Genomic DNA, 26,929 nt, shown 5'->3' with positions numbered 1-26,929 from the left:
CGGGTCCACTCATCTTTATTAAGGACCTTAACTCCTTATCTTAAAAGACTACAAATACATAGAAATAAGAGGGGGTCATATCTCAGGAATGGAGAAAAGCAGGAACACAAGAAAAGCATTGCCAATTTTAGAAGAACAGTGATATTTACACCTGGTAAGAAAAATAGATATTTATGGCAATATACAGTTCCTCTTTAACACCACTGAAGGGGCACAAAATATTTTACACACTAGTGACCAGGTTAAATTCAAGTGCATCTTAAAACAAAGTGGTGCATCTTTGGATTATATGTATGCCACAAGCAGAAATAAAATGCAGCTTCTAGAAATACATATTTTCTATCATTAAAATGAATTTCTGCAGGTCGCCCTCTGCACTAAGCCATCACTGCTTTCTGAAAAGTGGAATAAAATTGATAACGTAAAACTTTTTGTTTTAAACAGTTCTGCACCAATATTATGACTGGTTACTGCCAAAAATCTGGTATACAGGCCTTGATAAATTTCCTCAATTTTGTTTTTTTACACGTAAGAAAAAATATATAAAAGCCAGGTCTTATATTAAGAGAAATCTACTTATTTTTGTGTTTGGAGGGTTCAGTTATTGTTATTTACCTGCTCCCACATAACAGCACTCAATGCTAAATGAACATTGTTGAAAAACACCACTAAAAATTAGGAGATGGGACAAAAAGTATATTTTGGCTATGTGCAAGGAGTTTGTATGTTCTCCCCGTGTTTGCGTGGGTTTCCTCAGGTTTCCTTCCACATTCCAAAAGACATATTGATTGGAATTTAGATTGTGAGCCTCAATGGGGACACTGTTGCCAATATATGTAAGCTCTGCAGGCAATCATGTGCACATCGAAAATAATATAATGAATGATATTGAAAATTAATTTTAATACAATTTATTGGATGCCAACCACAAACAATGATTAAAAACATTTAAAAAAACAGACATGAACACCACACCCAATACAGACCACAGTCCACAAAATGAACTACAACAATAATTAGCAATAAATATATATATATGTATATATATATATATATATATATATATATACAGTGCCTACAAGTAGTATTCAACCCCCTGCAGATTTAGCAGGTTTGATAAGATGCAAATAAGTTAGAGCCTGCAAACTTCAAACAAGAGCAGGATTTATTAACAGATGCATAAATCTTACAAACCAACAAGTTATGTTGCTCAGTTAAATTTTAATACATTTTCAACATAAAAGTGTGGGTCAATTATTATTCAACCCCTAGGTTTGATATTTTGTGGAATAACCCTTGTTTGCAATTACAGCTAATAATCGTCTTTTATGAGACCTGATAAGGCCGGCACAGGTCTCTAGAGTTATCTTGGCCCACTCCTCCATGCAGATCTTCTCCAAGTTATCTAGGTTCTTTGGGTGTCTCATGTGGACTTTAATCTTGAGCTCCTTCCACAAGTTTTCAATTGGGTTAACGTCAGGAGACTGACTAGGCCACCTCAACACCTTGATTTTTTCCCTCTTGAACCAGGCCTTGGTTTTCTTGGCTGTGTGCTTTGGGTCGTTGTCTTGTTACATAGTTACATAGTTACTAAGGTTGAAAAAAGACCTAGGTCCATCTAGTTCAACCTTCCTCCACCAGTTCTACATTTGGTCACTAAGTCATTTATAACCATCAATGTTGTGTGTACTGAGGAAATCATCCAGCCCTTTTTTGAAAGCTGTTATAGTATCTGCCATTACTACCTCTTGTGGTAGGGTATTCCACAGTCTGACTGCTCTAACTGTAAAGAACCCTTTCCTATTTAGCTGTCGGAATCGCTTTTCTTCCACTTGTAGTGAGTGCCCCCTTGTTCTTAGTATTGTCTTCGGAAGAAATAAGTCATGTGCCAGTCCTTTATATTGACCACACATATATTTATACATATAAATGAGATCTCCTCTGAGACGTCTTTTTTCTAAGCTACACATATCTAACTTTTTCAACCTGTCATCATATGGGAGGCCTTCCATTCCTTGTAGTAGTCTAGTTGCCTGCCTTTGAACTGACTCTAACTTCTGAATGTCCTTTTTAAAATGTGGAGTCCAAAACTGGATCCCATATTCCAGATGTGGCCTTACAAGTGATTTATAGAGGGGTAATAATACGTTGGGATCGCGGGATCTAATCTCTCTTTTTATACACCCTAGAATCTTGTTTGCTTTTGCAGCTGCTGCCTGACATTGAGTGCTGCTGCTCAGCTTAGTTGTAATGAGAATACCCAAGTCCTTCTCCTGTTCTGTAGTCCCGAGTTTACTTCCATTTAATGTATACGCAGTTATAGGATTACTCCATCCTAGGTGCATTACTTTACATTTATCAACATTAAATCTCATTTGCCAAGTATCTGCCCATTCTGACATCTTATCCAGATCTTTTTGTAATATTATACTATCAAGGTCAGTTTTTAATATCCTACATAGTTTGGTGTCATCAGCAAAGACTGACACTTTACTATCAATCCCATCCACAAGGTCATTAATAAAGAGATTAAAAAGAATCAGTCCTAGCACAGATCCCTGCGGCACCCCACTGCTGACTATGGCCCATTTAGAGAATGTTCCATTTATGACTACTCTTTGTTTCCTATCTTTTAGCCAATTCCTTACCCAGTTGCACATAGTTTCCCCCAGTCCTTGCTTCTGGAGCTTTAGTATAAGCCTATTATGTGGTACAGTATCAAATGCCTTTGCAAAGTCCAAATAAATCACATCAGCTGCATTACCAATATCCAGGTTTGCACTTACCCCCTCATAGAACCCCAACAGGTTGGTTAGACATGACTTATCTTTCATGAATCCATGCTGTCTGTCAGTTATGATATTATTTTCTGCAACATATTTTTGCATGTCATCCCTTAAAATGCCCTCAAAAACTTTGCATACTACTGATGTCAGGCTTACTGGACGGTAGTTGCCTGGATCTACCCTCTTACCTTTCTTAAATATCGGTACCACATCAGCAATCCTCCAATCCTGAGGCACCAACCCTGTTACAAGCGAGTCTAAAAAGATGAGATACAGTGGTCTGTCAATTACGGAGCTCAATTCCCTCAATATTCGTGGATGAATGCCATCTGGCCCTGGGGATTTGTCAATGTTTGATTTACTCAGACGTAGGCATACTTCTTCTTGTGTTAAATTAATTATATCGGGTTGTGAACTTTGATTTTTCACTTGTTGAATGATGCCTGGTACAGTCAGTTCCTTGGTGAACACAGATGAGAAATGCCTATTTAATATCTCAGTCTTTTGTTTGTCCTCTATAACTAACTTGTTATTATATTTTAAGGGGCCAATACTATCCTTTGTTTTCCTTTTGGCATTAATGTATTTATAAAAGATTTTGGGATTTATTTTAATGTCATTGGCGATTTTTGTTTCAGTAGCTAGTTTTGCTTGTTTGATTTCTTTTTTGCATTGCCTATTGATATCTTTATACTCCTGCAATGCTATTTCTGTATTCTCAGCCTTCAAGATTTTTAACACCCTTTGTTTTTGTTTTATTATACTTTGTACAGTCTTATTTATCCATAGTGGTTTCTTTTTATTCCGGGACGTTTTATTACCAGAGGGTATAAGTTTTTTACAGGACTCTAGCAATATATCCTTAAACTTTCCCCATTTATGTTCAGTATCCCCAGTTACCATGACTTTGTCCCAATCTACACATTTAAGCTCTTCCCTTAATTTGTTGAAATCAGCTTTCCTAAATTTCCAGGTTTTAGCATTTCCCCTTTGAAATGTTCTATTGAATATTACGTTGAAGCTTACCATATTATGATCGCTGGTGCCCAAGTGCTCCCGGACCTGTAGATCTGAAATTGTATCCGGTCTATTTGACAGGACCAAATCTAGCAAATTATCTCCCCTCGTCGGTTCATCTACCATCTGAGAGAGGAAATGATCTTGAATGGTAGATAAGAATTTACAGCTTTTAGCACAACCAGAAGATTCTATGTCCCACTGTATGTCTGGATAGTTGAAATCCCCCATAATAAGAACCCGATTATTATTATTAGCTGCCTTTTCAATTTGTTCCAGCATTTCACCTTCTATTTGTTCAAGTATGTTAGGAGGCTTATAGCAAACTCCAATTAGCATTTTTCCATTATTCTCCTCCCCATGTACATTTACCCATACTGACTCTACATTGTTGCAGTTCCCCCAAATGTCATCATTCAACACAGGTTTTAGGTTAGATTTGATAAATATACACACCCCACCACCTTTTTTGTCTTTCCTGTCCCTCCTAAATGTACTATAACCCTGTATGTTTGTCACCCAGTCATGGCTTTCATCCAGCCAGGTTTCCGTAATGCCCACCACATCATAATCCATGGTTGATATAAGAGTCTCCAATTCATTCATTTTGATTGCAAGACTTCTTACATTTGCCAGTAGACATTTAATCCTATTAACACCTTTATTACTCCTAGCCTCCCTACGTTCCTTGCATGTCCCATCCCCCCCTAATCCTTCATTGACCCCTACCATCTCACTGTCTCTATCTGCTCTATCTATCCCCTTTTTTGCTCCACTACTCTCCCTCCCCCCAGATCTTGTTGGAAGATGAAATGACGACCTATCTTAAGATCCTTGATGGAGGAGCGGAGGTTCTTGTCCAAAATCTCCAGGTAGGCCGTGCTATCCATCTTCCCATGGATGCGGACCAGATGGCCAGGCCCCTTGGCTGAGAAACAGCCCCACAGCATGATGCTGCCACCACCATGCTTGACTGTAGGAATTGTATTCTTGGGGTCGTATGCAGTGCCATCCAGTCTCCAAACGTCACGTGTGTGGTTGACACCAAAGATCTCAATCTTGGTCTCATCAGACCAGAGAACCTTGAACCAGTCTGTCTCAGAGTCCTCCAAGTGATCATGAGCAAACTGTACACGAGCCTTGACATGACGCTTTGAAAGTAAAGGTACCTTACGGGCTCGTCTGGAACGGAGACCATTGCGGTGGAGTATGTTACTTATGGTATTGACTGAAACCAATGTCCCCACTGCCATGAGATCTTCCCGGAGCTCCTTCCTTGTTGTCCTTGGGTTAGCCTTGACTCTTCGGACAAGACTGGCCTCGGCACGGGTGGAAACTTTCAAAGGCTTTCCAGGCCGTGGAAAGCTAACAGTAGTTCCATAAGCCTTCCACTTCCGGATGATGCTCCCAACAGTGGAGACAGGTAGGCCCAACTCCTTGGAAAGGGTTTTGTACCCCTTGCCAGCCTTGTGACCCTCCACGATCTTGTCTCTGATGGCCTTGGAATGCTCCTTTGTCTTTCCCATGTTGACCAAGTTTGAGTGCTGTTCACAAGTTTGGGGAGGGTCTTAATTAGTCAGAAAAGGCTGGAAAAAGAGATAATTAATCCAAACACGTGAAGCTCATTGTTCTTTGTGCCTGAAATACTTCTTAATACTTTAGGGGAACCAAACAGAATTCTTGTGGTTTGAGGGGTTGAATAATAAATGACCCTCTGAATAAACTTTTTACAATGTAAAAAAAAATAAAAAAAGAAATAACATTCTTTTTTGCTGCAGTGCATTTCACACTTCCAGGCTGATCTACAGTCCAAATGTCACAATGCCAAGTTAATTCCGAATGTGTAAACCTGCTAAATCTGCAGGGGGTTGAATACTACTTGTAGACACTGTATATATATATATATATATATATCTAATATATAAAGCTGAATGTGTGTGTGTATTTGTGTGTGTATGTGTGTGTATGTGTGTTTGTATGTCCGGGATTGGCATCCGCACCGTCGCAGCTACTGCCACAAAATTTTGCACACTCACACTTCTGGACCCCGAGAGCGTCATAGGCTATGTTTTGAGGGGAAATTTTAACCCCGCTCTTTACAGTTATTCGCCAAAAAACCTGCCTCCATTAAAGCGAATGGAGCTGGGAGCCACAGTGCAGCCAGGACTTCAGAAGAATGCGCAGCCACGCCCTTATATGGAATGTTGGCGTGTCACAATGCAGCCAGGGAAAGAGACAGACACAGACAGGGAAAGAGGCAGACACAGACAGGGTAAGAAACAGACATAGACAAGGTAAGAGACAGACACAAAGAGATAGACACAGACAAAGATACAGACTGACAGGGAAAGTGACAGACAGGGAAAGTGACAGACAGGGAAAGTGACAGACAGGGAAAGTGACAGACAGGGAAAGTGACAGAGAGACTGGGAAAGAGATAAATAGACAGACTGGGAAAGAGATTGAGACAGATGGAGAAAGAGACAGACAGGGAAAGAGACAGACAGGGAAAGAGACAGACAGGGAAAGAGACAGAGAGAGAGAGACAGAGAGATATATACAGAGGGGGAGACAGACAGAGAATGGGAGAGAAACAGAGAGACAGTTACTATCACGGGCAGCGCTGGGTGCTATGTTGTGAGGCGAAATTTTAACCCCGCGAGTTCCAATTTAGCAATCAATTTTACCCCTATCTACATAATGGGGAAAAAATTGAAACGAAAAGTGTTGGGGGCAAATTGACAACTGCCAGATGTGAACAAGGGTGACTTAAAGAATGAGAGCGATGGCGCCAAAGAGTATATACCGTACAGTTGCTAAGGTGGGGCCCCGACATGGGATACTCACCACACTCGGGGTTATGAACACACACACAAAATGCGCCACACACTACCACGTGCTTGAACACATATACCACCCTCAGCACACATCTCACCACACATACACCAACCTCACCACATAATCGCCCTAAAACACACACAAGTCTGGTATTATCCTTCACAAATAAAAATCTGATTAATAAGCAGCCAAACTACAAGAACAACAAATGTACCACATAGGAAATACGGCAGCTGTCAGTCACATGACCTGTCTATTATGTGTATGTGTGAGCTAATAGATACTTTCAGGGGGAGGGCTTTCTGTTGCCTGGAGATTTATCAGGCTGCCAATAGCAACCAATCACAGCTTAGCTTCTATTTTGCTACAGTTAATTAATCTGAGCTCTGATTGGTTAATATAGGAAACAATTTAATAATTACATTTATATCTATTTGTTTTGTGGTTTTTGTGTGCAGAATACATTTTTGTTAATACATTCTATTTTGTTAACAACAGTTATTAACCCGGGCGAAGCCGGGTAGTACAGCTAGTGTATATATATACTAGCTGTACTACCCTGCTTCGCCCGGGTTAATAACTGCTGTTAACAAAATAGAATGTATTAACAAAATAGAATGTATTAACAAAAATGTATTCTGCACACAAAAACCACAAAACAAATAGATATAAATGTAATTATGTCTGTCTCCCCGTCTATATATATCTCTGTCTCTCTCTTTGTCTGTCTGTCTCTTTCCCTGTCTGTCTCTGACTGTCTGTCTCTTTCTCCATCTGTCTCAATCTCTTTCCCTGTCTGTCTATCTATCTCTTTCCCTGTCTATCTCTTTCCCTGTCTGTCTCATTCCCTTTCTTTCCCTGTCTGTCTGTTTCCCTGTGTCTGTCTCTGTCTTTTTGTCTGTGTCTGTCTCTTAACCTGTCTCTCTCTTTCCCTGTCTTTCCCTGTGTGTCTCTTTCCCTGTCAGTCTTTCTCTTTGTCTGTGGCTGTCTCTTTGTGATTGTCTCTTACCTTTTCTATGTCTGTTTCTTACCCTGTGTCTGCCTCTTTCCCTGTCTGTGTCTGCCTCTTTCCCTGGCTGAATTGTGACATGCCAATATTCCATATAAGGGCGTGGCTGCCCATTCTTCTGAAGTTCTGGCTGCACTGTGGCTCTGAACTCCATTCGCTTTAATGGAGGCAGGTTTTTTGGCGAATAACTGTAAAGAGCGGGGTTAAAATTTCCCCTCAAAACATAGCCTATGATGCTCTCGGGGTCCAGAAGTGTGAGTGTGCAAAATTTTGTGGCTGTAGCTGCGACGGTGCGGATGCCAATTCTGGACATACACACACACATACACACACACACATTCAGCTTTATATATTAGATAATAAGGAAACCTGTAGCAGTTGATAATATTAGCACATAGTAGCCTATAGTAACACCCAATAAAAACAAAAAAATTATAAAGTGCCTAAATTAGGTATCTACCATTTCAGGTCATGATAATAATAAATAAGCCATACAATAATTGCATGAAAAAGACCCCTGTGCATATAAAAAGGTGCACTTAATCAACATACATAACCTACCAAAATGTAATATGATGGGTATGCTGTATAGTGTGGTAGAGAGCAAAGAGACAACCTAGGGCCAGGTGAAAAAAAGCTCAAGGCAAAGACTCCAATCATGTACAAACCAGCCTAATAACTCCTAAGACAATTCAAGGGGGCTGAGGCAGCTACAGGAAGACATGTAATGAACCTGAGGGTAGAAGTTAGCAGGATCCTACTCGAGTCGCTGCTCCAATAGCTTCGGGGAATGACGTTATCCCCACTGGCGCATGATAGATCACTCTGTCAGAGTTTGATGGCGTGATCTAACTAGTTAACAGGTGTGGGTGGATTTCTGATCCCCCTGCCCCTGTTAGCTTCACATGTTGGCTGATCAGATCAGCCGACATGTGTGGGGACAGATACGACCTTGGACTCATAGGTACGTCCAAGGCCGTAAAGGGGTTAAAAGTTTCAAGAATCTCTAAAAATCATTTTGAATTATGTTTTGCTGAAATGCTTCATTGGTTTTATCCTTTGAAAAAAAGGAAAGAAATAACGATTGGAAAAATGTTAAGATATTAAACATGGTAATATATGCACAGACAATTATCAACAGGAGATATTCATGTCTTTAAGTTCCTGCTGATATCTTATGATTAAAATGTTAGACGGAACACAAAAAAATATTATTCCAGCATGCATAATGCTCCTTGTAAGCTTTCAGAAATAGACATGGCAAATGAGTTACGTGTGCAGTGAAAGAAAACATCTGTTTCCAGAAAATGTTCCATGCCAAAAAGTCATATGCTGTTATGTAATCTAAATGAAAATTACATTACATACATAAATAAAATAGTCAAAACACCAATGAAACATTTAATATTATCTTCAACATTTTTTTATCTGAGTAGAACTGTTATTTTGATCGAATTCATTTCTTAAACGGAACATGTCATGCCACCAATTGTTATTAAGCTGCAGATACTGGGATAATCTGCAGGGCACTAGCATTCCAAAGCTGTCCGGATGTCTTGCTGAAAGTGAGGTCACCAGGAGTAAACTAACTCTATTCTTCTCCAGCTTTCAGTTATAGAGGCTTCTCCGAAGAGGCTTCAGTCACCGCTCAGTACACTGAGTACACAAGGTGCAGTTTTGGCTGCAGTTTTGGCTGCAGTTTGTGAACACGAAAAAGAAGCAGCGTGCGCATGTAGCCTTAGTCTCCTGCTAATTAAAATCGCCTGTGCCACATGGGAGGAGTGCTGGTCCAAGTAAAAATAAAAAAATGGGGGGATACATTCTGAATAGCCGCACATCTATTTTGATGTAAGGTGAGTTAATTTTCTCCCATAAAAGGTGTTTGTGCTGTGTGGTGGCCATTGTTGCAGTGGTTTTGTGTCTGTAGAGCGGTGTGACCTGGTGTCATGGGGACTCAGCCTTGAAGCAGGGGTGCTGTGAGGCACCAGGTCACCTGCCCTGCTGGTGCATTGTTGCTGTGGCGATGGTTGGCACACGGTTGCGCACATTTAAGGCGTTAGAGTTAGGGACCCACTTAGAGGTTCGCTGTGACATGGCAGTGGGCTTCATACAGTCTGATCAGATTGTTAAACCAAGAACCTAATGTTCAGGTATTTAATTTTTTGCCTGGCGGCTTTAGATCAACTTCTGAATTTTTGATATGCAGCCATTTCTTTTTTCTACCACATTGTTGCAACTATAACATATGTCTCCTGGGTTGCTCCCTTTATGACTCATTTCTTTAAACCATTGTTTTTTTAGTTTGCTCCCTTTGTGTTGTGTCTGTATTACACCAGCATCTTCTGCGATGTTTGCCCTCTAGCCTGCAATATGCCCCTTTTATGATGTCTTTATAATATTAATGTCCTCTGGTTTACTCTTTGTGATTTGTCTATGTAACATTAGTGTATTCTGGGTCACTAATTTTGTGTTGTGTTAATGCCTGTATTTTTCAGTTTACACTTTTGTGATGTTGCTATAACATTAGTGCAGTTAGTTAACCTTTTTGTAAAGTTTCTATAAAATGTGTGTCCTTTATTTTATTTCCTTTGTGATGTGACTGTATAACGCTTAGGTCTTCTGGTCTGTGTTTCTATAACAATAGTTTCGGCCAACTTACACTCTTTAAAATGTTACTATAACACCGGTGTCTTATGGTTTACTCTCTTTGGGTTGTGTCTCTAGAAAATGAATGTCTTTTGGTTTACTTTCTTTGTGATTTGTAAAAGAAAAGGCAAGAAATTAAATGGTCATTTTGGGGTGATACTGGCTAGTGAGAGGTCGTCACAACTTACAACATAGCAGTAGAGATAGGGAGAGATAACTATGCTCGGACTGGCCCACAGGAGAACAAGAGGATCTCCCGGTGGGCCCCTTTGCAGTAGAATGTCACTTGCCCCCCAAATTTGATCAGTAGCTGGCACCATACACTTGTTTTACTATGTATAGACAAAAGAAACATCTCATCATTCATTTTACAAAGTACCCAGTATATTTTTAAATAGAAGCATGGGTACATTTGTGAATCTAATATTTGTATATAGTTGATCATTAAGCCCCCAGAGTCAATGTTACTGGTGTAAATTCACACTTTGTCAAACAGGCAACTAAACCCGTAAACTAAAGGCTAATTATTATATAACTTTTATGTAATGCTTTTAAAAAGTAGATCATAGACATACGAAGAACGTTTTTAAAAATGCTAAATACAGGGAGGGGCTACTGATGACAGGTTTTTAAATAGCAAATGCAGTGATCATTAGCATTAAGGAAGTGTATGAATATGTAGCATACTAGGTTGCAGGTTTAATGAGATAAAATGCCCAAATGGAAAAGTAATATAAACTGACAGCTATCATGGCTATGATACAGGAGACCAAATATGGGTCACTGCATTTAAAGTTTATAAAAAAAGTTCTTTGTGTGTCTACGATCTACTTTTTAAAAGAATTAAATAAAAGTTATATATTAATTAGCCTTTAGTTTAGCGGTTTAGTTGCCTGTTTGGCAAATTTTGAATGTTGATTACCCCTACATTGGCTACAGAACAAGTTTCTTTAAGTCAATGTTACTGGTGGGCCCCTGACGCCCTAGTCTGATACTGGATACAGCTATAAAACAGTGAACAAAAATGTGAGATTTTGAGTGACAGCACAGCAGTGAAGATCAGTTACCATCCGTTTACCGATAGCCATACATGTTGAGGTCACTTTGACAATACTAAGGCTGTGTTAGAGTTAAAGAGTTTGAAAGTGATTGGATACAGTCCCATGAGACCTCAGAGTGTTAGGGATCATGCAACCCACTGTATTTTTTCCATTTGAGAAATATGATTCGATTATGCTAATCAGATTACCATCAGATTCTAATCGGACTTTGATCAGAATGGTATCAGTTTTTCTCAGAATGGCCAAATGCTATCCAATTCTCAGAGATAAAGCATGCATGCTGAGCTAAAAAAAAATACATGTGCACTGCTGATTTATGGACAGATAGCACTTGAAACGACTATATGGCAATCTGCACAAGCCCATATACATGTTTTTGGCCTCACTTGTGATATGCTGTGAGCAATTTTTGAAAAAATATTCATGAAAGCTTAGGAATTTGAAATTCAAAAGATTGACTCAACTCTGGACATTACCACCAATAGTATAAGATGGATTTGTCTACACATTATAAGTAATGTAATGTAAAGGTGATTTCCCTGTAACATAGATTGGAAAGACAAACTTTCCAATAAATATTTTAGCATTTTTTGTGTACATTGGATACAGGATCAGTAGTTTTTTTTATTACTATCAATCGGGTGGATACCAATAAAATCTGGAGACAGATGACATACAATTACACGTTTGTTTTTAGGTGAAGAAGATAGTTCACCTCCTTCACCATCCTTTATTCCTTTTCTTGAGAAAATGACCTTTCCTTTCAAAGAAATTTCTATAAAAATAGATTAGAAAACTGTGTGTCAGAGCCCTAAATAACATGTTTTACAACATATTTTTTTACATTGTTTCCATTGTTTCCATGAATTTGGAGGTGCCATGGAGATGTTGGTCATAGCAACTAATATTTTTTTCAAGCATGAATTTATAAGTACAGATCAGAAAGTAAAGAAATAAAAAGTAAGCAAAAATAAGAGGATATATTTCCCTTCTACGTACAGTATTTTCGGAGGGTACACTAATATGTTAGGGCATTAATAAGTTCATTCTTTATTAATTATATTGTTACATACATATTCTTAACATTAGGATTGGGAAGGAGGCCAAGCTATTATCCTTTTACCGACATTGGACGTACTGGGTACGTCATAGCTCATGTCGATATAATCATCGTCGGCTGAGTGCTGCACATGTCTGCTGATTTCCACGATCCACCCACACCTCTTAACCAGTTAGATTGCGCTGTCAAAATGTGACAGTGCCATTTAAATGGCCGCAGCAGTTAACGCGCACTTACCTGCCGCCATCAGAGGCCCCGTGACGTGATTAAGGAGAGCCAATGGTTGCCATGGTAGCACAGGGTCATGGGATGATTCCTGTCGCTGTCATGACTCACTTCCTGTTTCATCAGAGTGATGGCGGTAACAGAATACGAGCATTTCTGCTGATCTGAGCTGTGCAGCTCTAATCTAGAGAAATGAACAAGCGATCAGACTGCTCATACTTTTAGCCCTCTTAACGGACTAGTAAAATAAATACAAAAAAGTTTAAAAAAATGAAAAAAAACCCTAAAAGTTCAAATCACCCCCCGTTCGCCCTTTTGAAAATTAAAGAGTTAAAAAAATAAAAAATACACAAATTTGGTACTGCCAGGTTCAGAAATTCCCGATCTATCCCAATATAAGATCAATTAATCTTATCGGTAAATGGTGTAGCGGGCAACAAAATTCCAAAATTATGTTTTTTGGTCGTTGCAAATTGTGCACAAAATAAAATAACAGGCGATCAAAACGTAGCATCTGTGCAAAAATGGTACAGCTAAAAACATCAGCTCAAGATGCAAAACATAAGACATCACTGACCCTCATATCCCAAAAAAGAAGAACGCTACGGGTCGTGGAAAATAGAGCAAAAAGTGTGCCACTTTTTGTGCCAAACTTCTGAATTTTTTTTAACACCTTAGATAAAAGTAACCTATACATGTTTGGTGTCTACAAACTCATACCAACCTGGGGCATCACACTGACACATCAGTTTTACCATATATAGAAAACAATACCCTGGAAACAATTGTGCAATCGCACTTTTTTTGCAATTTCTACGCTCTTGGAATTTTTTTGTGGTTTTCCAGTAAACTGTATGGTAAAGCTCGTGGATTAATTTTAGTACAAGTCATCCCGCAAAAAGCAAACCCTCATATGGCAAGATTGACAATAAAATAAAAAAGTTATGTTCTAGGAACAAGGTGAGCAAAAAACAAAATCTAAAAAACGGAAAATCGCCCGGGGGTAAAGGGGTTACTTATCATGGGTAAGGATTGACTTTTTTAGTGATTTTTCACACAATATACAGCTAACAATCAGGCATTCCTGGCTTGATGTTTTCCAAACTAAAGAAGCAATGGTTTCTATAACATTATAGACTGTATGATAAAAAAACATAGCATAAGTTGGAAGAGAATGTTAGTTGAAGGTCATTTCTCACTTGGAGCTTACAATAATGGATATTCCTAAAATAGAAATAATTTTAAGTCTTAAAAATCGTGAACATTTTAAAACACTGCTTATTAGGACTTGCATGTAGGAGTATGGGGTAGGGGTCATTTTAACCTATTATTCTCAAACTCTTAGTAATTATGCTCTCTTTTGTGGTTTTGTAATGCCAAGTTTAGCATAAAACTGTATAAATGTAGAACAACAAAATACTACTGATCTGAAAAGAAAACCCTGTGTAGGATTAGGATTATTAATAGAATGTGTTTTCATATCATATTTCTTTTGTTCTTATTAACAAGAACTTTTATTCGAGGCTGCTGTTGAGAAGGAGGAGGGCTGGGCAAAATAACCCATTGCTCCAAGGTAGGAATATACTTAAAAATCACGGTACCCCGTAGCCAAAGTCAGAATTGCCCCCTGGGAATAAATAATAAATATCCTTAAATAAATTCAGAGTAGGTCATCTTCAGCTCCAGGAGCTGCCACGTCCTGATGACTTATACTGTACTTTGGCTGCTCTATCAATGTTTAATCAGTAGAAGGCCCAACCTATGGGGCACTGTGGGTTATTAAAATTAAATGTCCATCTTTATTGTTTTTACAAGAGCATTTCACTAAGTGAGGTGTGCCTGGTATTGCAACTTGTCCCGCTCAATTCCATTGAAGTAGATGGGACAAGGTGTGAAAAAATGTCTTGCCTGAGTGAAAAAAATGGAGGATACACAATGCTTGCAGACTATAGCCCTATCATTGTGCTGATGGGATGGTGGTTTTAATGGCCATTAGTCTAGATTTCCTGGAAACCCTCTTTAAAGAAGCTCTCACATTGAGATTTTTATCCATTAAATATGTATTCATGTAATGTAGTGTGAGTGTATTAATATACTCATCTATCATAATGCTCTCCAGTGTCCAGCGCTGTTCTGCTTTACTTCTGAGTGATGTCACTGGAATTGCAACTAGTTGGCTCACTCTATGTTCTATGTGTGAACTGGATATCTGATTTACAGTGTAAGTCTATAGAGTCTCATTCTGACACTCATAGACTTACACTGTAAGGCCTCGGCTGCACTTGCGTTTTGCACCCACAAGTACAATCTGATAAGACATCAGATTGCATGAACACCACTGCAAAAATATGAAGCCATGTCCATCTGTGAATGATTTCTCATGCCATATCGGCATGAAAAAAGAATTGCAGCATGCTGCGTTTGGCAGAGAGCCTCGTCTCACACGCACCCATACAAGTCTATGGGTGCGTGGGAAACATCGCACTGCACTTGGTTGTCATCTGATTGTAGTGCGATATATGGCATGACAGACTACGGAGGAGAGGGAGAAAGTGATCCCTCTCACTCCTCCGCAGCTGTGATCCGCTCACGCTCGGGTCATTAGTATATTGCTTCTGATGCTCTCACATTGGAAGCTATGCAGAAGTGGAACCAAGGCCTAAAACCAACTTCCAGGTGATGCAAATGGCAGTGTGACCCTGTGCAGAATGGTGATATCATTCAGAAGAGCAGTGCGACGCTGCACACTGGAAAGAGCACCAGTAGGTGAGTATATAAACACACTCACACTACATTACATGCATACACACATTTAATAAATAAAAAGCTTTACAATAGTGCTTCTTTAAGGAAAAAGCCTGTATTGTACAGTACTTTTTAGACACCTGTCCCAAATTATTTCTGAATGCATCTGACACAGAACTTTGGTTATTTTTGACTAAATGCTTATATGGAGACTAATATAGCTGGCGACTAACTACAGAAACAGCAGTGGCATGTATTGATGACGAGCCACCAGTACATCCACCACTTATCTATAAGGTAGAAATATTCCATTGCCCAACAATAGAGAAGGGTGGGATAGATCACATCAGTGGTAAGCAATAAGATACAGCGCACTATGAAAGATTAGTGTTGAGCGGTCTCTCTCTCTCTCTCTCTCTCTCTCTCTCGTCCGGACCCGGATTATAGCCGATCCGCTCAACTCTATGAAAGATGTTACGTAAATGATAACACTGGTCTGCATTTGAAAAAAAATTCTGTTGACCTCAGTATTTTGCTGATTTTACCCTAATCAAAGGTGCTGATTCCAGATATGAAGTAAAACACTATTGAATATGTCATTTTTTTACACATATGAGAAATGTTTGATTGAAGGTTTCAAAGTAAAATATCAGGGGTAATAAAACATTTTGAAGAAAGGATTGCATGTAATATATTTTATCCATGTGAAAGACAAGTCTACTATCTAACCAATAGAGAAATAGTGTAAATCTTAATATTTAGAGAGATAGTTTCTGAATTTGGAAGTCCTGGAATAGTTATGATCAGAGTATTAACGCTGTAATCACCAGCAGTAGTCTACTGCAGTCTTGGGGTCCTCCTGAGGGTCAAATCCCACCAAGGACAACAGCTGCAAGGAGTTTGTATGTTTTCCCCGTATTTGCATTGGTTTCCTCCGGGTTCTGTGGTTTCCTCCTACTCTCCAAAGACATACAGACAGGGAATTAAGATTGTGAGCCCTGATGAGGAAAGTTTCTGATGTTTATGTTCTATCTGGCTTGATGTTTATGTTCCATAGTTTTGATGTCTTGTTAAAATATAAATCTTTGTGACAGTTAAATTTGCTGCAACTTGTAAGCCTCTTGAATGACTAAACGCTACCGTCAGTTTTCACGCTGCTTATATAAGCATAAAATTCGGACATTGGCAATTTTTAACTGCTTATTAAGTAGATGTCATATTAGTTATTCCAATTGCATGTTCATCATTTCTTTTTGCATATTCAGCACATTTAAATAATATAACTGAAATTACATGTAATTTTACATTATTATTGTATGAGTTTCTTAATAAACAGCGTTTTGCAAAAAAAAAAAAAAACAGATGTGCCAGGAGGAACCAGATATGATTTTTGGATTGAGCACACCAAAAATCTGAAGATCACCTTAATGTTACAGTGCCTTGCAAAAGTATTCGACCACCTTGAATTTTTCAACCTTTTCCCACATTTCAGGCTTCAAACATAAAGATAAAACATTTTAATGTTATGGTGAAGAATCAACAAGTGGGACACAATTGTGAAGTTTAACGAAATTTATTGCTTATTTTAAACTTTTATAAAAAATAAGAAACTGAAAATTGGGGCGTACAATATTATTCTGCCCCTTTACGTTAATTCTTTGTAGCACCACCTTTTGCTGCGATTACAGCTACAAGTCGCTTGGGGTATGTCTCTATCAGTTTTGCACATTGAGAGACTGAAATTCTTGCCCATTCTTCCTTTGCAAACAGCTCGAGCTGAGTGAGGTTGGATGGAGAGCATTTGTGAACAACAGTTTTCAGCTCTTTCCACAGATTCTCGATTGGATTCAGATCTGGACTTTGACTTGGCCATTCTAACACCTGGATATGTTTATTTGTGAACCATTTCATTGTAGATTTTGCTTTCAGTTTGGGATCATTGTCTTGTTAGAAGACAAATCTTCGTCCCAGTCTCAGGTTTTTTTGCAGACTCCAATAGGTTTTCTTCAAGAATGGTCCTGTATTTGGCTCCATCAATCTTCCCATCAATTCTAACCATCTTCCCTGTCCCTGCTGAAGAAAAGCATGCCCAAACCATGATGCTGCCACCACCATGTTTGACAGTGGGGATGGTGTGTTCAGGGTGATAAGCTGTGTTGCTTTTATGCCAAACATATCGTTTGGCATTGTGCCCAAAAATTTCAATTTTAGTTTCATCTAACCAAAGCACCTTCTTCCACATGTTTGGTGTGTCTCCCAGGTGGCTTGTAGCAAACTTTAAACAACCCTTTTTTGGATATCTTTGAGAAATGGCTTTCTTCTTGCCACTCTTCCATAAAGGCCAGATTTGTTCAGTGTACTACTGATTGTTGTACTATGGACAGACTCTCCCACCTCAGCTGTAGATCTCTGGAGTTCATCCAGAATGATCATGGGCCTCTTGGTTGCATCTCTGATCAGTCTTCTCCTTGTTTGAGATTCAATTTTTGAGGTACGGCCGGGTCTTGGTAGATTTGCAGTGGTATGGTACTCCTTCCATTTCAATATGATCGCTTGCACAGTGCTTTTTGGGATGTTTGAAGTTGTGGAAATCTTTTTGTAACCAAATCCGGCTTTAAACTTCTCCACAACAGTATCACAGACCTGCCTGTTGTGTTCCTTGGTTTTCATGATGCTCTCTGTGCTTTAAACAGAACACTGAGACTATCACGCAGCAGGTGCATTTATACGGAGACTTGATTACTCACAGGTGGATTATATTTATTATCATCAGTCATTTAGGACAACATTGGATCATTCAGAGATCCTCAATGAACTTCTGGAGTGAGTTTGCTGCACTGACAGTAAAGGGGCCGAATAATATTTCACGCCACAATTTTCAGTTTATTATTATTATTATTTATTATTATAGCGCCATTTATTCCATGGCGCTTTACAAGGGAAAGAGGGTATACGTACAACAATCATTAACAGTACAAAACAGACTGGTATAGGAGGAGAGAGGACCCTGCCCGTGAGGGCTCACAGTCTACAGGGAATGGGTGATGGTACAATAGGTGAGGACAGTTGTTATTTTTTACAAAAGTTTAAAATAAGCAATACATTTCATTCAACTTCACGATTGTGTCCCCCTTGTTGTTGATTCTTCACCATAAAATGAAAATGTTTTATCTTTATGTTTGAAGCCTGAAATGTGAGAAAAGGTTGAAAAATTCAAGGGGGCCAAATACTTTTGCAAGCCACTATATATTGTAGTCAGTAAAATTGATGTATAAAAGTGTAATACTAGGCTGTGTGTTAAAGGGATTTCCCACTGCTCAGACAACCCTTTCTCAATCTCCCATTAAAATAAAAACACTTATTCTCACCTCTGGGTGCTCTTGTGAAGTTGTTACGCAGAGCAAGCCCTGTGCCCAATCAGCATTGGCTTCACTCTCCCCACCTTTGGATGTGTCACATATCAAAAGGAAGTAAGCGGCAACCCGCAGCTCGGACTTACACTTAATGTTCAATTCATCCAAAGGCAGGGAGAGGGAAGCCAGCGCTGATTGGGCTCAGGGCTCGCACGATGTAACAATGTCACGTAAGCCTCGAGAGAGCAAGTGCCAGCACTAGAGGTGGGAATAAATGGTTTATTTTCAAGGGGGCGCAAATACTCTGATTGAGAATAAGTTGTCGGAGTAGTGGAAAACCCCTTTAAGTCATTAAAATACACTTAATATATTCTATTCCTCATTTTAGGCAAGAGCAGTATTTGTTAATATAAGAAGCCTAAAAAGACACTTTAACAGATGGACACTGTCGGACCACAGGTCAGACGAATGTTCAAACTGATTCTATTTGCCTCACTACAGTGAATTCTCCTTTTTGAATTTTGTCTTAGTCACGTTTTTTAGAGATTTACTCAGAAACTTTGATATAAGCGCTCAGTGTAGAATGCAGGATAAACGTGAGCTGCACCTTAATGCAATCTTTGGGTGGCAGAATAAACAAATCAACAGCAGTTGAAGAATTAGCTTTATAATTCTTTTTTACACCATTCACCATATGGTATAAGTGATAGGGTGGCTTTATTTCTCAGGTTAGTAAGATTACAGCGATAGTAGATTTATATAGGGTTTTTTTAAGATTTGGCTTCTATCCCACTAAAAACAGTTTTTTGAAAAATATAGGTTTTGCATTGCTGTATTCTGACAGTTATAGCTTTTTTTATTTTTTTTGTTGACTGAGCTGTATGGTGGCATTTTGAGGGATACCATTTTTTTTTACATACGAATTTTTAATCACATTTTATTCCACCTTTTTATCAGCTATATGATGATGAGATATAGTTCTTTGCCATGTTTTGTTTTACGCTGTTCACTGAGAGGTTTACTGGTGTGAGTTTTATAGATTGGATTTTTCCAGATGTGGCAATACCAAAAGTTTGTACATTTTTATTTTACATAAATACACATATTTATTTTCTGATTTTTTAAAATATTTTTACATTTTATTTACTTTTTTTAAAACCTTTTTTACTTAGTCCCTATATGTGACATAACCTTTTATTAGTCTGATCGCTGGTATATTACAATGCATAAGCATTTCAATACATTATACCTGTCGGTATGACACTGACAGAATCCTCTTAGACCACGCTCCTGACATGACCTAAAGTCTTGCTGTAGATGGTTGACCTGGAGTTTGTTGTGATGACTTTGGATTGACATGGCAACAATCAGGCCCCCGTGATCCCGTCATGGGAGTCTCGATCAGGTGGGAGCGTTATTGATCGTGACATGTACAGGTTAAATAGCCAGGAGCAGTGTGGTGACCGTCCCTGGCTGTGACAGCTCTAGCTCAGCTAAAACTTATGCTGAGCTCCAGGCGGCAGCAGTTGTCTTGTGCATGATTTCCTAGACATACCTATATGTCATCAGTTGGGAACCCGTATCCGAGCATCACGTATAGGTATGGCAAATGTTGTGAAGGGGTTAATTTACTTGTCCCATTCTAATGTAGAAGTGTGCTAAGAGGGACAAATTCTTTAACTTTTACTACCAGTTTTGTCTTCTTGTTGCAGATTACAATATTAGAAGCAGCTATGTCCTATTTCTACAAATTTACCCTTAAGAAGCAGCTGTGTCCTTCTTTAATAGATTAACCATTTACATGTATCTGCTTACTCCTTCACTTGGTCAGTATAATACAAAGAGACATCTTATTACATGGCTGACATATAACAATATTGTGTGTGAAGCAATATTCAGGCACTTAGCAGTGAGTTGAGGAAAAAGTTTGATTGTTTTTTCCCTCTCCACTGAGCCACAGTCAGGTTAAGTTTCTGTCCAGGTTCTGATCATCTTTTGTTTGTGTTGATTCCTTTTCCACCAGCAGGTGTTTTCTATGTTGTAATTCAGCCTGCCCTATCACCTGGCTGGTGTAACTATTTAAAGCTTCTCTTGGCTTTTCTTTTCCCGCTGGTGATATTTTGAAGTGGGCCCTGCTTTGAATTACAGCCTTTCAGGACAGCGCTATTCTCTGGCAGATTGTTTCCTATTTGGTTTAAGGTTTTTTTTACGCTGCACCTTCCCTCAAATTCTTAAGGAGGTACATGATAAACTCGATGGGTAATCAAGAAGCAAGACCTAAGTGGTCATCTTAGTCACACCCCTAACACCTGGTTGTCAATAAATTCATACATTTCTAGATGCTTAACAAAGGAAAAGCACACTGCATAGTTCTAATAAAAAGATGCTCCAGAAAAGTATGGAGAATACAATTATTTATTAAAGCAGACATGTCAGGAGAGCTAAGTCTTTTTTTAAGCAAATTCAATCTATTTTATACATTTGACAGAATTGACAGTATCATAAATCAGCTAATTTCTTCCAATCACTTCCATATGTCATTCTTTCTTTGAAATATAAAACGACTGAAAGCTGGTGGTTATTGAATGATGTATATAATTAACTGCAGTAATTGATGTTAATACATCTAAAACAGCTTGAAAGAGAAGATAACCCCTTTACGGATTGAGTCTACAATTTGCAAAAAGATCTTGAGGAAATTGTCTAGATAAGATGAGCTCTGCCTCAATTCTATCCAATTTCCTTTTGCCCAGTTCTGTATGGTGTAAGTAATTTGATCTAACAATGGCAGGTTCCTATATTTCACATAGCTGCTTTAGTTCTATTGAAGCCGATATAAAAAAAATCTTTACTCCAGATTCCCAGCTGCGTTGACTTTTCATTTTGGATGAAATCTACTACAAGGTTCTGGGAATCCCACTTTCTCCACACAATAATAAGGCTTCCTTTTCTTCTTGCAGAGTATGCAGAAAGCATGACAGATAACAGAATATTTCCTCAAAGACCCATCACTCCTGGACATGTGCTTCATGTTTGATATTTGACAAAAGAGAGGATTGAGAGGCAAGTGAGGAGAATTTTCATTAAATTCTACCAAGTTTCAATAATGCTTCAGGATGAGGAATGTGTGTGTGTTTTTAATGATATTCTGTCAATTAAACAGATTGTGAAAGCTCTTGGTGACAAAATGAGCAATCTACATTTCCAGTGTGGTCCATTTTTTGCTTTGAGAAAATAAGGAAGATACAATAAAGCGCAAGACATGAGACTCAAAAATATTTCTGTAAGGAGGTTGATTAAATGTGACAGGTATCTTCACTGTACAATGAATGATAATATAGGAACGTAGGGAAGGTACAAATCACTCCAGCTGAAATCTGTACTGCGAGAAAAGGAAATCATTTGTAACATTCTTCAAAGCAAACGCCTCTTTCACCGCTTAACCATGGATTAGCTATTTATAAAATATTGATTTGCCAGTGGATTATTTGCATAATTTACAACTTGCCTGAATAGTATAGCACTCTTAGCATTGTATTTGAGAAGCCAATATTAAAAAATAAATACATTTTCTCTGCATTCGTTTTCCAGTTTGTTTGGATTTATCATTTCACTGGATTTAAATTGAATGTCATTCATTGATTACCATTTTTCCCCTAAATAGACCCAAAGTGCAGTTACAGAGCTCCAAATCACCTTCATAGCCATATAGATAAAATATAATTTCTGGCTATCTGCACCCACCACATGGGAAATCTTATTGCAAATCATTAAAACATTATCTCAGTAATAAAATAGTGTTCAATTAGCTCCCTTTTGTGGAGACTGCAAGAATCAAAGATGATATCATTTAACTTTAAGGCGGCGATTCATCAACACTGGAAAATTTCACGTGTTTTGATGAAGGGACATGGTAGAGCCAGATGTTCCTGATTCATTCAGAGGTGTAGGCTTTTTTATGAATGAGGATCTTCTGACAATCTTACTCCAGTCAGGGTAAGGCCATGTTCACACAAGTCTTTTTTGGTGCATTTTGCTGCGTTTTTTAGCTGCGGATCTGCCTTGGTTTTATTCAATTCCATGCTAATAAAAAGCTGCTTTTTTACAGTACCAGCAAAGTCTAGGAGATTTCTGAAATCTCATGCACACACACACACAAACACATTAGGTTTTTTCCTGACTGTCTTGTAAAATTCCTGTATTTCTGGCCAGGTTGTTAAAGAATAAGCATGTCAATTCTTTGCTGCAGATTTGCTGCATTTTTTCATTGATACAACTCATTTTATAGAAAAAAAGCTGCAAATCTGCACCAAAAACGGCACTTATAAACACATGAAAACCCCACCAAAAACGCACTAAAAACGCAGATGACTCAAGGGAGATTTCCTGCTACAAGACCAGGTTTTGGTCAGGAAAAAAAACGCACCAAAAAAGTCCCGTGTCAACATAGCCTAAGAGTCACGTCTGGGGATAGAAGCTATACAAGCCGTAATGAACAACACATAGAAAGGGAGAAGGAATGTCTTATAGCTAGGAAATGAGGAAAGTAGTGACCCCTGACTACAACCTGCAGCTAACCCTCAGAGTCCTAACAGACCCTATACAGGTTCCACACCTGTAGCCGAGCTGGAATACCTGGGGCCCTATTTCACTCTAGCAAATGGGCCCCAAATAAGGGTGGTGGGTATGAGCTATTCGTCAACACTACTATCACTAAAGGAGGACACAAGGGAATGCAGGGGAAACACAACAGCTATCACCAGAGCCCTGATAATAGTGCTAAAAAACAGAAGCGCTGATAGGGTTTTACCAGATAAGTACAGGTTAGTATATAGATAAATACACTCACCAAAAATGGTTGTGAAGGGTCACAACCACCGTAGATAGCATAGGATAATGGCGGCTGCCGCGGCCCCACGTGCAGAAGTCTTCAGTGTAGGAGGAGAAAAAGGGGTTAAACCCGCGCAATCCGCCAAATAAGATGTAGAGATGTTGATAGTTTAATCACTCTTTTATTCCATAGGTCTACGCGTTTCAAGGTGCAGGGACCTCTTCCTCAGGACCAGAAAATCAACATTTGATAAATCAGGGCTTAAAGTGTAGTCATCATTTTAATTTTTATTTAATAAATGAATAGTACATATGAAAATGAGCAACTTTGTAATATATCTGACTAGACAAATTTGCTTCTTTCTCTGCCAGAATTGATCAGCAATTATCAAAATTCTGAATTCGGAGGTAAAATCTGTATTCAGTGAAGACTTTCCCATTACTGAGAAAGATGAGATTCTATGATGACAGAAGGAGAGAGGAGCTATAGGCAAAGCGAGGAGCTAGAGGCAAAGCTCCACCCCCTCCTCCCTCTTCTATCTCATCAGTAACATTTGCCATATCCTATCTCAGTAATGGGAACGTCTTCACTGAATACAAATTTTACCTCAGAATTCAGAATTTTGAAAATTAGATGTATTCTGGCAAACAAAGAAGCAAATTTGTCTGATATTACAAAATTGCTTATTTTCATGTGTACTATTGATTTATTAAGTGAAAATTAAAATGATGTTTATGCTTTAAAACTTTGTTTTAATACCTTAATAAAAATTTAAATATATATATCCCCTATGGAGCCTAAAAATAAAGTATATTAGATAATGCAAAAACATTTTTAAAAATATAAAAAAATGTAAATAGCTCTAAAAATTCAAATGACCCCTTTTTCTGAAATAAAGACAATAACAAAAATAACCATATTTGGCATCACTGTATCAATAAAAGTCTGGTCTTATCAAAACATAGAATTAATTAACCCCTTTGGAAGACGCCATAAAGAGAAAAAAAACAAAAACTCCATTTTTTTTTTCAGGCACTACATCTCCCTAAAAAAATGCAATAAAAAGCGATTAAAATCCATGAACCTTAAATTGGTATCAATGAAACCAGCAGTTCACCATGCAAAAAATAAAACAAACAAACCGTCACAATGACTCCATAGATAAAAAAAATATATGTTACCGGTCACAATTCTCCTGTACTCCCAGTGAGCATGGGCAGTGATGTGATTGAAACCAGACGTTTACATTTGCTATCTTAAAAGACACATCTGCATGTTTTTCTCACTATCTGACATGAAATCAGAATAAACCTTTCCTGTTTTAGGTCAACTAAGAATAAAAATTACCATATGATGATGTCATGTCTTTGGAAGCTTCTGATAGGGTTATTGGCAACATCTGAGTTACAGACACACCTGTGGATGTATTTAGTGCACACCTGGAACACGCTTCTTTGTGTAGCATCATGGGAAAGTCAAAAGAAATCAGCCAAGATCTCAGGAAGAGAATTGTAGACTTGCACAAGTCTGGTTCATCCTTGGGTGAAATTTCCAGATACCTGAAGGTGCCTTATTCATCTGTACAAACAATTATACACAAGTGCCAACAAGATGGGACTGTCCAGTCATCACACCACTCAGGAAGGAAATGGGTTCTGTGTACCAGAGATGAACGTGCTTTGGTCAGACATGTGCATATCAACAAATGCAAAAGACCTTGTGAAGATGCTGGTGAAAGTTGATAAGATTGTGTCATTCTCCACAGTGAAACGAGTACTGTATCAACATGGGCTGAAAGGCCTTTCTGCCAGGAAGAAGCCATTACTCCAAAAGAAACATAAAAAAAACAGATTAATGTTTGCAAATGCACACAGGAAAAAAGACCTTAATTCTGGAGACATGTCCTGTGGTCTGATAAAACTAAAATTGAGCTGTCAAGCCATAATGACCATCGCTATGTTTGGAGGAAAAAGGGAGAAGCTTTGAAGCCTAAGAACACCATCCCAACTGTAAAACACAAGGGTGGCAGCATCATGTTGTGGGGTTGTTTTGCTGCAATAGGGACTGGTGCACTTGACAAAATAGATGAAATCATGAGGAAAGAAGATTACATGGCACTACTGAAGCAAGATCTCAAGACATCGGCCAGGAGCTTAAAACTTGTGAAGAAATTGGTATGCCAAATGGACAATGACTCGAAGCATACTGCCAAACTGGTTCCAAACTGGCTTAAAGATAATAAAGTCAATATTTTGGAGTGGCCATCACAAAGTCCTGATCTCAATCCTATTGAAAATGTATGGGCAAAACTGACCTACAAACATGGCTCAGTTACATCAGTTCTGTCAGGAGGAATGCGCCCAAATTCCTACCCACAATACCCCCTATTGTGAGAAGCTTGTTGAAGAATATCCAAAACATTTGACCCAAGCCATACAGTTTAAGAGTAATGGTACCAAATACTAATGAAATGTATGGAAACTTTTGACTTTGCAGAAAGTAACAACAATGCCTTAAAACATTCTCTCGTGTTTTCATTATTCTGGCATTTGTCAAATATAAATAATTTTGGTTCCTAACTGACCTAAAACAGAAAAGGTTTATTCTGATTTTATTGCAGATAGAGAGAAAAACATGCAGATGTGTCTACTTAAATGGTGTATGTAAACTTCTGGTTTCAACTGTATATAATTTACAGGTTTTTGGTCATGGGCTCACTAGTTTTATCTGGCTTCTCCCAATAGAAGATAATTGAAAGAAGACAGATGAGGCTAATTGGTACATGACCACAAGTATGTAAATTGCATTCATGTAGTCACGTTACCGCATACCCACACAGAAAGTACAGGGGAGTTGTGAGACAGTGTGTATATCACACACGCTCACGATTCAGACTTTTCATACTTTTTTCCTTCCAATTTTTTGAGTCTCCTTCAACAATATTAATTCTATTGAAGAATTTATTTATTTTTTATTAATGTTTTTTGTTTAATATAATGTATTACAATTTCACATTTCATTTAGTTATTATCATATGAAAATGGAAATCAAACATTAGATGCATTGTGTTCTCTTACCTCAAACCACTGCCCGTGAGACTGCATTTTCAGGATGACACAGGGATCTGGCTTGGAAAGGGCATCTCTGTCCAATATGCCTTTGCAAGAAACTCGCAATTCCACCTTGGTGAGACATGGACTGTTGAAGATCCCAAGAGTATTGGCTGCTGATTCGTATATGTTGCTCATCTTTTTAGTAGTACCCCTAAATAAAGAAAATGGAAGTTATTCTTGGAATCTTTGAATGACTCCTTTCTCTTAATTACATGGGTAATACGATTAAAAAAAAAGACAAACAT

At 38.4% G+C, this 26,929-nt stretch overlaps 1 protein-coding gene across 1 annotated transcript in view; it reads right to left on the bottom strand.

Annotated features, from left to right (window-relative positions):
• CPNE4 (copine 4) overlaps window positions 1-26,929 on the bottom strand; it is a 796,320-nt gene that overhangs the window by 558,504 nt on the left and 210,887 nt on the right. Inside the window, exon 2 of the mRNA XM_075315205.1 lies at window positions 26,649-26,835. Within this exon, the coding sequence (XP_075171320.1) occupies window positions 26,649-26,819 (171 nt within the window). The 5' untranslated portion in view covers window positions 26,820-26,835. The remainder of the gene's footprint in view (window positions 1-26,648; window positions 26,836-26,929) is intronic.

The sequence above is a fragment of the Anomaloglossus baeobatrachus genome, chromosome 6 (assembly GCF_048569485.1).
Source record: "Anomaloglossus baeobatrachus isolate aAnoBae1 chromosome 6, aAnoBae1.hap1, whole genome shotgun sequence".
NCBI lineage: Eukaryota > Metazoa > Chordata > Amphibia > Anura > Aromobatidae > Anomaloglossus > Anomaloglossus baeobatrachus.
Note: the sequence above shows the minus strand (reverse complement) of the source record. Positions and strands in the feature narration are given on the sequence as shown.